Below are 15375 nucleotides of genomic sequence, written 5' to 3'. Positions count from 1 at the left end.
GCAAGGAGAAGACTAGAACGACTGGAAACAATGCCGAGATAAGCGGAGAGCACATACAGCACCTGGAAGTCCAAAATGGTCACCCATTTAGTACTGACCAGGCTCAACGTTGCTTTACTTCGGTGGTCCAGCGGGAACCGGTGTGTCAACGTGATTATGATTATGCCGTGTATGGAAAATGGCGCTTAAATTTTCCCGATTTCGATGCCCCCAAAAGTACCGATTTTTCGATTCCCGATTCCGATTCCGATCAATCGTCGCAACGTTACTATATATATATATATATATATATATATATATATATATATATATATATATATATATATATAATTGTCGTAGTAATAATTCTGTCAGCCCCTCTAAGAACACGGTTCTTATTGTTGAACACTTTAAAGTTGAAATAAAGTCGGTCACTTAAGCTCGCATGAAATAAAGTCGGTCACTTAAGCTTGCATGAAATAAAGTCGGTCACTTAAGCTTGCATGAAATAAAGTCGGTCACTTAATCTCGCATGAAATAAAGTCGGTCCCTTAATCTCGCATGAAATAAAGTCGGTCACTTAAGCTCGCATGAAATAAAGTCGGTCATTTAAGCTCGCATGAAATAAAGTCGGTCACTTAAGCTTGCATGAAATAAAGTCGGTCACTTAAGCTTGCATGAAATAAAGTCGGTCACTTAATCTCGCATGAAATAAAGTCGGTCCCTTAATCTCGCATGAAATAAAGTCGGTCACTTAAGCTCGCATGAAATAAAGTCGGTCATTTAAGCTTGCAAGTGTAGATCATGATGTTGTAATCATTAGATTACTATGGGCCGACATTACAACATTTACAAATAAATATTTAAATTTCAACAATATTTCTCGCGGTTAGGGTTGGCCGTGAGGTTTGTTCTTTGCTAATGGATTCAGAAATGTCTTCGTGGCCGGGTTCGAATCTCCCGACCGGCAGTAATCGTGTTATCCTGCACTGATGATTCCCGAAAGGATGAAACACTAGTGTCTGTAGGTATTGAAAAATTACCATAGTAATATACACACACACACACACACACACACACATATATATATATATATATATATATATATATATAATGAAAATTACAATTAAATTTACCAAAATGATCCAAGATGGTAAAATTAAAGTATATTATAAATATTAAAGAATTAATATTTATAAAGATATCTCAGCCAGATGTAAAAGCTCGATAAAACCAAATAGGAAATAGAGCTTATAATACGAGCAAACAGTTAATAAAACACGTAAAAAAACACTTTGAAATGAGTTAAAAACATATTTAATCTGAAAAGGAAACACTAGATAAGTGGATAGTCCTTAATCCGCGGAGTTTCGAAGAAATACTTTTCTTCTCATCAAAGGGTAGGAATTAGCAAAATGCGGGATCGGATTTTGCATTCAAAAGTATTTGATGAAACAACAAGTAAGTCAAAGATCTTACTTGAAAACAAAAAAAGTGAAGCAGAGGGAATATCATGAAGAAAAAGGTGATTACACATGAATGGATAGTCTGGTGGAAGATAAATAATCCAGTGACGGTAAAATCGAAATGTATAACTTCAAGAAAGTTAATTGAATTTCCACTTGCACAAGTAAAATCCAAGGAAATCTCGTAATTGGAAGAATATATATATATATATATATATATATATATATATATATATATATATATATATAAATTAGCCTCTTTTACCGGATTGATTTTCTTGTTGGCATTGGTTTCCCTAATGATTTTAAGTACTTATAGGGGAAACAATGTGAAGATTTCCAAAATCCAGGAGTGAAGCTGACGCTATGAGGCGGAGTAGATTGAAACTTGGTATACCTAGAGCGTCAGTCTACGATTCACCGACACAACCTTTAAGTAATTTTAGTAAAAGTTTTTATACTTTAAATTCATTCATACCTTCAAATATTGATCGATTTGTTTCCTAAGCATATATATTATAATAAATAGTCTGCAAACGATCGATGTCGTTTAATCACTGAATAGTGCCGACATGTACTTCTACTTTGGGTTCGTAATGGAAGCTTTTTTTGTGTAATTGCAATCAAGTATTGACTACTGACATCCCGAAGCACCCAAATTGGAATAAACGTATTAAAATTCAAGCCAATGTTATTTTATTTTCTCTTACAGTTAATTGTACGATAAAAGATAGACCAATGCCTTGTGGGTCTGCGTTCACATCTGACATGTGCAAATACACTAATGTTCCCTATGACTGCCCTTGGATGTGTAATGTGTGTCCTTGTAAGTATAAAGAATTTGCACTTTTTTTTTTTTTCAAATACTTAACTATTGTACCATGATAGCGTTGTTTGATTGCGTCTTTGATTAAATTAGGCACCGCCAAAACTGGGGGGGAGCAGGTAAGTACTTTTTGACGAACCGTCTTTTTAAAAATCTACCAAAAATCAGGTAATTATCCGACCAATACGAAATTTTCAGCGATTATTAAGAGAAGACTGAACTTTATAACAGTGTACTTATTTTTCATAAACGATATTTAAATATATATATATATATATATATATATATATATATATATATATATATATATATATTGCTTACAACCCCCTCCTTGTTTTGAGAGGGTACAAATATGCTTAAAATAATCATCGGAAAGTGAACACAACATATTGTGTTGTTGTAAGGGACAGAATTATAGATTAAAAAAAAACATTGTTTGTATACCTTATTTTGACGTCTGAATATCAGAACTTCGATTGTGTTTAATTATCCCGCTTTTGAGTTTTGAAGTGTGAAATTCGGTGAATATGTTAAGTAAAATAATTAATTTAAGTTAAGCAAAACAAAAAAAAAATTTAATATTTATACGAAAAAAGTCATTTTAAAATCGTTGATAAATAAATTAACAATTTTTTTTAGTGAGCCGAATAATGCATGACCATTATTAAACAGGGCATGCTTTGAAGAATCGATACAAAAAAAAATTCGATAAATTTTGTGCCCTTTGTGTTAAAAATAGCGTCATTTTTTTCGATCCCGTTTGAAAACGTTTGCCGCCTTTCGACTACGGTGGACCAAACGCGCTGAAATATTTTTTTTATTCTGCTTTAAATTGCCCCCCCCCATTTTGGAGAGCCTGGACCCCACACACATACACATTAAAAACCAAACTCATACAAATAGTCACCCATCTGGTACTGGCCAGCCTCAACGTTAACAATACATTGAAATTTTCGTCACTGAAAAATAAGTTTTTTTTGGCCTGTTTGATCTTCCATAGTTTGCTTTTTATCAAATGCAAACGTAAACATTGTCGATCTAGACTCTAGTAACTGGTTGCCTATATGAATAAGTGGAATTATTTGAAATCCAGGTACTTATATTATAATATTTTTGCATATTCTCTTAGAAAATCATCCTAAATCTTAGTTAGACAACAAATAAATAAATAAATTATTTCAAAAACCTTCTTTTTTTTAAAATATTTATGTACGTTTTTTGTGCAAGACAAAAAATGGCAATTGTTAACTTTTTTGGGAAAATTTTAAATTTAATTAAAAATAGTAGAAAAAGGTTTACATTGTTCTGTTTTCTATATGATAAAATTCAGGGTTTTATCTTTCTGGAAAAAAAAAGTTACTCAGAAATAATGGATTTTAATAAATGTAATTTCGTTTTAAAAAACAACAACAACTTGATTTTTCGGCCATTTTTGGCGGTGCCTAGATTAAATCGTCTAAAAATTTCAAGATTTAATCAGGTCCTTCACCATGTTCGGTTTAAAGTCTGTTATATAGATATTCACTTCCAAAACAAATTTATCTCTGACCAGGTTTTCTTTATCCATCTTTCTCAAATCCATTCTTTTCACTTCTTACCATGTTTCGTGTTGACTTACACTACCAACTGATCTTGCTACCTCAACATCTACCAACCCCACAATTTTAATCCATTTTTTTCGATGTGATCAAACCAATGTAGTCTCCTGTTATGCACATGTTTACCTATGTTGTCCAGATTTAACTAAGAATGCTCTCAGAACAAATTATGGGGGAATAGGCGACGTACATATACCCCCGAAAAATAAATGTAAACACTTTTCCGTCATGTGAAATTTATTTTCTATAACTCAATTTAGTTTCATTGGAAAATTAATTATTTTCGCCGTGCATATTTTATCGATAATCGACACGAATCCGCGACATTTTGATTGACTGTTGATTAAATACGTAATTCTATCTAAACATTAAGAAATAACCTACAAGATTATCACAGTTTTTTTTTTCTGTTTTTTTTGTTTTGTTTTTTTTTTTTTTCGTATATTGCGTGAACCATGGAAGCTTGATTCGTAATACATTTGTAGGAGCGAATATTAAAACTACCTTATTATTCAAATTAGTATAAATGTTGGATGGCCATATCTGACCATGCCTTTTTGTATATCGGAATTTGGTTTTCAAACCTATTTTTATTACTTTCTTCAGTTTTTTTTTTTCCTTAGCCATCCTCTAGCAACTGATCATACTATTTGAACTGTTCTAAATCTACTAAACCAATACCTTTCACTTATTCTTTCAATGTGACGAAATCAATGAAATCTATTATGCACACATCTATCGCCACTGTCTCGATTTAATCTTCCAACTAAAAATAATATTATTATTCTCAAAGCAAATTAAGAAAAAAAGGGCATCGTACACACCCCCTTCTCATAAGTGTAAATGCTTTTTGTCACGTGACATTTGATTTTAATAACTTATGGAAAACTATAAATTATTTGTAACTGGATATTTTATCGACAGCTGAAACAAATCCGCCATGTTTGTTTTGTACGTGATTTATCAATATCATTTAGTCTTGGGTATAACTGGTCCGATTCTTCGGCTCACTGATCTGGCCACATCTTGGCAAACATTTAAAGATGTTCATTACGGCCAAATCGATGTCGCCAACAATGATTAAAACACGAAGACAGTTGTATATTAAAAAAAAAACATCACAATTTTCATTTGTGTTTAATTTGACACATTCTCTTCATACTTCATTCAGATTAATGTAGGCACCGCCAAAAATGGCCGAAAAATCATGTTGTTTTTTAAAACGAAATTACATTTATTAAAATCCATTATTTCTGAGTAACTTTTTTTTCTAGAAAGATAAAACCCTGAATTTTATCATATAGAAAACAGAATAATGTAAAACTTTTTCTACTATTTTTAATTAAATTTTAAATGTTAAATTTTCCCCAAAAGTTAACAAATGGGCGTTTTTGTTTTGCACAAAAACGTATATAAATAGTTTAAAAAAAAAAAAAAGGTTTTTGAAAGAATTAATTTGTTTATTTCTTGTCTAACTAAGATTTAGGATGATTTTCTATGAGAATATGCAAAAATATTATAATATAAGTACTTGGATTTCAAATAATTCCACGTATTCATATAGGCAACCAGTTACTTCGAGTCGATTTGATTACTGTTTACATTTGTACTTGATAAAAAGCAAAATACGGAAGACCAAAAAGCCAAAAAAAAAACCTTATTTTTCAGTGACGAAAATTTCAATGTATTATTAACGCTGAGGCTGGCCAGTACCAGATGGGTAACCATTTGTATGAGTTTGGTTTTTAATGTGTATGTGTGGAGGGGCCAGGCTCTCCAAAACGGGGAGGGGGTCAATTTAAAGCAGAATAAAAAAAATTATTTCAGCGCATTTGGTCCACCGTAGTCGAAAGGCGGCAAACGTTTCCAAACTTGATATTTTTAACACAAAGGGCACAATATTTATCGAATTTTTTTTGTATCGATTCTTCAAAGCATGCCCTGTTTAATAATGGTCATGCATTATTCGGCTCGCTAAAAGAAAATTATTAATTTATTTATCAAAGATTTTAAAATGGCTTTTTTCGTATAAATATTTTAAAAAAAATTTTTTTGTTTTGCTTAACTTAAATTAATTAGTTTACTTAACATATTCACCGAATTTCACACTTCAAAACTCAAAAGCGGGATAATTAAACACAATCGAAGTTCTGATATTCAGACATCAAAATAAGGTATGCAAACAAGTTTGTTTGTTTTTTTAATCTATAATCCCGTCCCTTACAACAACATAATATGTTTTGTTCAGTTTCAGATGATTATTTTAAGCATATTTGGAACCCCCTCAAAACAAGGGGGGGGAGGTTGTAAGCAAAAAATATATATATATAAATATTGTTTATGAAAAATAAGTACACTGTTATAAAGTTCATTCTTCTCTTAATAATCGCTGAAAATTTCGTATTGATTAGATAATTACCTGATTTTTGGTAGATTTTTAAAAAGACGGTCCGTCAAAAAGTACTTACCTGCCCCGCCCACCCCCCAGTTTTGGCGGTGCTTAGATTAATGGTTCTTTATCACATCTGAGGATTCTTGATAAGGTGCAAAAACGTATCTGTAATTTGATTGGTCCCACCCTTTCTTCTGATTTACACACACACACACACACACTCTCTCTCTCTCTCTCTCTCTCTCTCTCTCTCTCTCTCTCTCTCTCTCTATCGATCTATCTATCGATCTATCTATCTATCTCTCCCCCCCTCTCTCTCTCTTTCTCTCTCTCTCTCTCTCTCTCTCTCTCTCTCTCTTTCACTGATATGATGTTGCTAGTCTCATATATACACCTAAAGAAGGTCGGACGTTACTTCGACCGGAACGTTGTGAAAAATAACATTGAAGATGAGAACATTAGCCCGAACATCAAAATACTACGAATAATCAAATCCTCATTTCAAAAATTAACTCTTGATATGTAATAACAAAGCCATTTCTGATCAATGTGATGAAGAAGTTCTTACTCTAATGTAGATATTGTGTCTGTATATTGTGTAACCATGAGACGGATTATTATATTAAAGGGGCATAGTGTTCAATAACACCGGTCATTATATTTAACTTCACCGGTACATCGATGTAATGACTTATAAAGAGATTGTAAAATAGTTTATAGCCCAATGCAGAAGTTTTAACAATTTCAATAACATTGGAAAATACAATTGCGAATTACTTAGGACTTCTATCCAGTTATGGCTGACGAAACAAGAGCATGCTATCCCTGTGGATTAAAGAAACGGTTCCGTTCGAAATTCGATGTACATTTTCGAATTCTACAGAAAGATTCCCGATTTCGACAAGGTCACCCGAAGGTCTGAGGTTACATTTACCGAAACGTTGTTAAAGGACACTCAAGATGAGAACAGTAGCCTGAACAACCTAAAATAATAAAAATTGTGCATATATATTTTTTATGTAAGTTACTAGTTTACGATCGTTAATCATTTGGAGTGTCATGTGTCCCGGCATTGATCGTGTTATCCCATTATACGTTTTAATATATCAAAGCTGTTGTCAAGGCCGCTGGAAAAATGGTGGGATCCTTCTATCGATCCAGTAGATATCTCACTGCTGGTGCAATTCTCTATCTATATAAGAGTCAGATGCATCGAAGGGTGGAGTACTGTTGCCACATCTGGAAAGGAGCTGCTAGAAAGGACTTGTGCTGCCTTGATAGAGTTCCAAATAGACTTCGTAGCCTAGTAGGAGATGTCCTTTTCTCTTCCCTGCAACCTCTTTCTCACAAAAGAGATGTTGCGAGTTTGTCTCTGCTTTATCGTTATTTTCATGGCAAGAGCTCGGCTGAGCTTCAATCTATGGTTCCCCCTCGCCAAACTTTCACAAGAAACACTCGTCTAGCTGAAAACACTACCAATAATCCCCCACTCTTTATCTGTGACTTAACCTAAACATAGATTCCATGAACAAAGTTTCTTTCTTAGAACTGCACGCCTGTGGAATTGTCTTCCGTTTTCCTGCTTTCCAGCTGACTACAATATGATTGCCTTCAATTCCAACGTAAACAAGTTCTTGATGAGCCGTTCTACTTAAGTTCATAAATTTACCGAATTTCCATTGCTAACGATTATTATATTGTCCAATTGACTACTGCACACTCTTAACCCTTATACTCCAGTGGTCTCTGGGTCTTGATAAGTGGTTTTGTATATGTAAAAATAAAAACAAGCACTTATAAATGAAACAAAAATAACATAGAAAACGTTAATACATGGTGCCCACAAAGTCTGGCTACATAATATAAAGGGTGCCCACAAAGTCTGGCTACATAATCTACATGGTGCCCACAAAGTCTGGATATATAATCGACAGGGTGTCCACAAAGTCTAGCTACATAATCTAAAGGGTGCCCACAAAGTCTGGATACATAATCTAAAAGGTGTCCACAAAGTTTGGCTACATAATCTAAAGGGTGCCCAGAAAGTCTGGATAAATAATCTAAAGGGTATCCACAATATCTGGCTACATAATCTAAAGGGTGTCCACAAAGTCTGGCTACATAATCTACATGGTGCCTACAAAGTCTGGATACATAATCGACAGGGTGTCCACAAAGTCTGGCTACATAATATAAAGGGTGTCCACAAAGTCTGACTACATAATCTACATGGTGCCCACAAAGTCTGGCTGCATAATCTAAAAGGTGTCCACAAAGTCTGGATACATAATCTAAAGGGTGTCCACAAAGTCTGGATACATAATCTAAAGGGTGTCCACAAAGTCTGGATACATAATCTGAAGGGTGTCCACAAAGTCTGGCTACATAACCTAAAGAGTGTCCACAAAGTCTGGCTACATAATCTAAAGGGTGTCCACAAAGTCTGGCTACATAATCTACATGGTGCCCACAAAGTCTGGATACATAATCTAAAGTGTGTCCGCAAAGTCTGGCTACATTAAGTACCCAGACTTTGTGGACACCCTGTATACCAGGAAATGCTTACGTCACGCAAAGCTGACAAGGTTCGCTTTAAGTGTTTGTCTATGAGAATGTTGAAGATAAAATCTGTTGAAGGATATATACGTGTGTGTGAAAGTTGAAGGACATGTCTCACATACCATGAAGGGTGCGTGTGTGTCTGCATGTAGCGCACACGTGTTTGTTATTGTCCTAATCAACAACCAAGCCCAAAGAAAGAAAGAAAGAAAACTAATCTCATGTACGTTTCTTTTTATGTCATGGATTTGTTTCGACCCCTACCATTGAGAAAGAGTGGATTAATTCGGATCTAAAACGCCCCTTAATAAGTATGTGTAAGTGTGTATCAAAAAAGTATGTAATGCTACAAATACACCCCCATATTTAGAAACAATGATTTTGAAATGTTTTTTTTTTGTGTGTGTTTTAAAGTTGTGTGTGTGTTACTTTTTTACTATATCTGATGTAAATCATTTAATTTGTAATGGTCGCGTCTCTTGGTTTCGCTGTGGCTTTTCCAATGAAGCAGGCTTCAGTCCGCCGATAAAAACAGTCAATTTTTGCCATTTTACGTGATGGTGAAAATATTTTTGTCTTTTTGACTACTCTATATGATAGTGTCGTTCTCATATATATATATATATATATATATATATATATATATATATATATATATATATATATATATATATATATATATTGCCCCAACCGATTCGGGCAAATACATTTTGGGGCATGTGGACTTGTCTTGATGCTTGCCGAATAGGGCTGAAATGTAATTTTGGTATTCTTGATTACATACCGTAAAGTGTGTGCGTGTGTGCGTGTGTGTGTGTGTGTGTGTGTGTGTGTGTGTGTGTGTGTGTGTGTGTGTGTGTGTGTGTGTGACACACTCATACTGGTTCATGTGAATAAACTTCCTGTACGTTCCGTTATATATTATTGATCGTATTAAAATCTACCATTGCGAAAGATAATTAGTGTCTGGAACGCCTTCCGGTGAGTGTGTATGCAAGTATACAGATAACAGTTGGTAACTCTAAACTCCCAAAATAACTTTTTAAAATAAGTTAAAATTAGTTTGTTGTCCCAAATTGTATATGAATAAAAAGTGGCCATAATTCGATATCAATTTCTGAACTTTTCGAGAAGATAGCAAGGGAAATAATCATAAAATAATATCTAACGATCTTAAACTAGTAAATTATATTTTCTTGTTGGTCCTTTTTTATCGTTTATTGGATTGTTACTTCACAGTGTTTTATTTTGCTTTTCTCTTTTTTCTTTTCATAAAATTAACAGATATAACCGAATCAGGTAAGAAAAGATTTTGTTGCAATATTTTTTATATGAATGGAGGGTATGATTTTTTTTTTTTAACGGAAAGTTTTACTTATAGATACTGGCGATATGAACTGATCAATCAAATTGAGCCACGCTCTGCAAGCAACCAATCATAAACAGGAATTGCCTCATCAAAATATTTGATTTTTTAGAATTCCAGCACATAATTTTTTCGTGTCCACACGAGAAAGATCTTTGCTCTTTGCCTGAAAATGTTTAATGTCCATGACTTATACAGATTAGCTAGCCACTGAAAACTCTTTTTCATTTCCATGACTTATATAGATTAGCTACCCATCGGAAACTCTTCTGAAATTAAACATGGCTTTCTATTCAAAAGATTCCTATGCTATTATTTAATTCGATTAATTCTTCAAAGAGAAGTATTCTTATACTTATTTTATCAATAAATCAATAAGTGAACATGTCTGGGTTTCAACCGGCGTGGGCATTCGCTATTAGTGGAAGCAATGTTCAAAATCCTTATTCCGGGCTGCGGAGAAGTATTTAATCCGTTTTCTCTGACAAACGGTACAAAACACTCTTTCCATTGCAGTACTGTTCATGATCATTAGAGTTTTAAATAATTTTTTCTGTTTTTTCAAACATCATACAATATAAGTCATTCATACAATATAAGCCATGCAATCTATAAAATATTTGTCAATGTCCTTTTTTAACGAAAATCACTATTAAATTAACAACCAAGTACACCACAACTAAACATATTACAACCAAACATATCACAATCAAGTATGCCACCATCAAACACACGATAACCAAATACATCACAATCAAACAGACTACAATGAAGCACACTACAATAAAGCAAACAACCTAGTATACCACAATAAAATACACTAAAACCAAACATAACACAATCAAGCACATTACAGCCAAAAACACTAGAACAGAACCAACAATGAAGCACACGACAACCAAATGCACCACAACAAAACATACGATAACCAAACATGATACAACCAAATCTGGTACAACAAAACCAACAATGAAGTACCAGAACCGATTACATTACAAACAAACACACCACAACCAAACACACCACAATTCAACACACCACAACCAAACATGCAACATATTCAAGTGCACCGCAACCAAACGTCCCACAATCAAACATACAGGGTGACCAAAAAAAAAACAAACAAAAGCTAAATGGAGGCTATCTAGAACATATGCTGTAGAACGGAGGAAAAAAAAAAGGCCAAAGACCCTAGTGTTTTGATGTGATGTTTTGAATATAATAAACTAGTTATGACCAAAGTTTCGTTTCATTCCGACAAAACACTAAGAAACGGGGCCTAATTAGAGTTGAGGCCCGTTTTTTTGTCACCCTGTACTACAGCAAAGCTAACAGTTCTTTTATCAGTTATAGGTTTTTTAAATGTTCCTTACACAAACTACAGATATTTAACGATAATCTAACAATTTAGATATAAGTCACTTAAATTTCTTTTGTTTTTGTTTTTTGGGGGTTTTTTATTTGTTTGTTTGTTTGTTTTTTTTCGTTTTATTTCGCTTCTTCAATCTTTTTAGTTATCAAGACTAGAAAACATTTTGTCCTTTTTTTTTGTAAACAAGATTATTTCTGCCCAGCTTTATTGATCAGTGTATGAAATAATTGTCGATTCTCAATATTTTTCTTTTTATCCAGTCCTCGAGCTAAGCTGTAGTCTTTATTTTGTTATTAATCAGAAGAAATTCTTATAGTATCATACCTTAAACTTGATCTTGTGTCACATCTAGTCCTCGTGTAGATAAATAACAATTACATTAGCACATCCAGTCGTATACACTTGCTAGCTAGCAAGAGGCATATTATGTAATATTTTAAATGACTAGTGATAGTACTGATTTTAATTATCATTGCTCCCAGGTCCACTCTGACCCGGAGTGGTCGTACCTGTTAGGGTCCCAACTATGGGTTAAATAGAAACCGACTTGAAAAAAAAGAAAAAATATATTCTATTAAAAAAATTCTTCAAAATCACTGGATTTGGCATTTAATCTGAAAAAGGTTGATATGCCGTAAAACAAAAACAACCAACCAACAAAAATATCGACTAATTCCACTTTATATATTTCATAATAATTGGTTTGTTGGTGTTTCCCTGCTACACTATTCAGCTTTCTTCTTCATAAATACGTTGAAGAATGACTGGAATTGTATAAATTTATCACTAAATCCCGAAGTCATTTTTATAGATGTTTGTCAAATTTTTGTCAGTCAATTTGAAGACAGAACGCTCCATCGTTGGAAATAGTAGAAGGAAGTCAAATAGACAGACCATGTTTTATTTTATATTTAAGATATATTTTTTAAAATACAATATTATTTTTCGTTTAAATTGTTGATCAATGAAAACAAAATTGAAACAATGAAAATTAAAATTAATTATTATTTGAGCCTTCTTTTTTTTTTTTTTTTTTTTTTTGCAGTTGTGGACTCTGACCAAATGTTCTATTCGCTGTATATTTTTAAATATGGACTTGCACACCATCTAACAACTTAAGAACTTAATATTCTCCTTGTTATAGTGATTGGATTTTATTAGAAATTCGTTCACCGTTAATGATTTTATTACTAACTTTATTACTAGCGGGGGTGGAGGGAGCCGTCCGGCCTAAAATACGCTTAAATATATTTTAATTCATGCGGATTTTGTACTTATTATTACAGTGCAAATTCTCTATTATATATTATACTGTAACTAATATATAGTACTGATTTCAAAAGTCACAAAAATGATGACTTGGGTGTCATTAGCTAGAAACCAAGACAAAACATTTAGAGCTTTAGCCGCGTTCCCTACCGATGTAGCTATCGAGAGATAGGTAAAAAAAAAAAAACTTAATATTAAACCACTTAAATAAATGAATTGAATTTGGGCATGCGCAGAAAGACATACAAATATGTCGGCAAGTTGAAATGAACAGTTTGCAGATATATATCTCTACTCGTTATTCATCCATCTAAACATTTTACTCGTTCTTCATCCATCTAAACAGTTTACTCGTTGTAAGCCATCTTTGGTGTATGATTACAATTTTCTTTTCATTTTAGTCTCATGTGATCAGTAGTTTAAGGGTCTGTCGATCAAATATTTACACATAGACACACACACACACACACACACTAACACACACATATATATATATATATATATATATATATATATATATATATATATATATATATATATATATATATACACGTTTTATTTTTTATTACCATATCTTTCTGTTAAGTTACATTATTGTTTCAGCTACCCGGCCGTTTTTTTGTTTTCGTTTTTTTTTTTTTTTTTTTTTTTTTTTTTTTTTTTGCCGTCTGTAGCTTCCTCGGACTTTTACAGTCTGTAAAAGTCTGAGGAAGCTACAGACGGCCAAAAAACGGCAGGGTAGCTGAAACAATAATGTAACTTAACAGAAAGATACGGTAATAAAAATAAAACGTGTGTGTATATATATATATATATATATATATATATATATATATATATATATACAGTCTGTAAAAGTCTGAGGAAGCTACAGACGGCCAAAAAACGGCGGGGTAGCTGAAACAATAATGTAACTTAACAGAAAGATACGGTAATAAAAAATAAAACACATATTTGCTCTACAACAGTATTGAGCACTTTCTTCAGTTTTTATTAATTACCATTTCTACTATATACATATATATATATATTTATTTTTTTACTATAATAATTAAATACCTACAGACACTAGTGTTTCATCCTTTCGGGATTCTTCAGTGCAGGGTGTCACGATTACTACCAGTCGAACGATTCGAACCCCGCGACACGAGACATCTCTGGCTCGATTAGCGGAGGCCGTATCCATTCGGCTACCATTAACCGTGTGAAATAGTGTTGAATTTTAAACATTATATATATATATATATATATATATATATATATATATACGATGATCTACGCATATATATATATATATATATATATATATATATATATATATATATATATATATATATATATATATATATATACACACATACTTCTACTGTTATATTTATATAGATTGATTAAATTACGTATCTTTTATAACTGAAACTGAAATATAATTACGGTATTTCAGGAATTCTTAGCATGCATCAAAAAAATGAGAATAAAGTCTATTAAAATATTGCTGTGCAAAAAAAAAAAAAAAAAAAAATCGGAAGAAATTGATTAATAATCAAGTTTTGTTTTTGCTTTGTTTTTCTTTTACAGGTTCTTTCAAGTATTCGCCGACGTATCTTTTGATTGTAACGGCGCTATTCCTGGTTCGGATGATGTAACAGCTGCTGCAAGAGTCGACTTTGCTATTTAGACATACATAGATCTATTTATGAAAAAGAATTGAACACAATTTTTTAATTGGTCCCTCATCATAAATGCATTTAAATACTTTAAAATGTTTAGCTCAATAGTTTTCTTGCACACGGCTAATGCATTTGAAGAAATTTAACATTAAAACTATTTTATAAAATAGAATTTTTTTTTAAACTAAGTCTATGCGTTTTCAATAAAAACATAATTGGTATTTCATCATGATTTTTTTTTTATTATTATTTCAAGCCTCTTTTATTATTTTCTTTATAACCAGATGAATCAGTTGTTGGCATTTGTTTTTGTTTTGTGTTTGTTTGTTTGTTGTTGTTGTTGTTTTTTTCCTGATATCTTTCCAGTTAGAATTATTTCAAGAAAGACAACATATCTGACAGAAGAGATCGCATGAAGGTTACCAATATCATAAGTGAAATTGTTCCTGTGGAATGAACTGAGCAGATTTTTATGAAATTTCACACGAAGGCTCTTTACGTACCTGGCAGTGTTCTTAGATAGGTTTTGTATCGGAATGTCTCCGATAAGTATCGATGATCGAAATAATCCGATGAAAAAAAGGAACAGGCGATTTTGACCAAAGTTAACACCTTACATCACAAGTGCATTTCAAAAGTTTTATTACTACACAAGCAGAAAGGCCCGAGATATAAAATCAACAGTAGGTTCTTTGATATGAAAGATGCGCGTTTAAAATGAATGTTTATTAAAGCGCAATTGCGCCATGATACTTGAATGTTTCATTCATCAAACAAACGGTAAGGCCAAGCATATAAGATCAACAGTAGGTTCTTAGATATGGCAGGGGCGCGTTTGAAATGAATGTTTGTGTATAGAACACAATTGAAGCATGATACTT

General features: G+C 32.6%; 1 protein-coding gene across 3 annotated transcripts in view; it reads left to right on the top strand.

The window, feature by feature from the left end:
- Positions 1–14720, top strand: part of LOC145260470 (venom allergen 5-like) — an 89069-nt gene extending 74349 nt beyond the window's left edge. For all 3 annotated transcript variants that reach the window (XM_080118559.1, XM_080118560.1, XM_080118558.1), the window contains 3 exons: positions 2158–2271; positions 10105–10119; positions 14403–14720. In XM_080118559.1, coding sequence (XP_079974685.1) covers positions 2158–2271; positions 10105–10119; positions 14403–14470 — 197 coding nt within the window. In that variant the 3' untranslated portion in view covers positions 14471–14720. The remainder of the gene's footprint in view (positions 1–2157; positions 2272–10104; positions 10120–14402) is intronic.
- Positions 14721–15375: the final 655 nt, after the last annotated feature.

This window comes from Euprymna scolopes, chromosome 36, assembly GCF_053919585.1.
Source record: "Euprymna scolopes isolate OS-2025 chromosome 36, ASM5391958v1, whole genome shotgun sequence".
NCBI lineage: Eukaryota > Metazoa > Mollusca > Cephalopoda > Sepiida > Sepiolidae > Euprymna > Euprymna scolopes.
The sequence above is the reverse complement of the archived record's forward strand: the minus strand, read 5'-3'. Positions and strand labels throughout refer to the sequence as shown.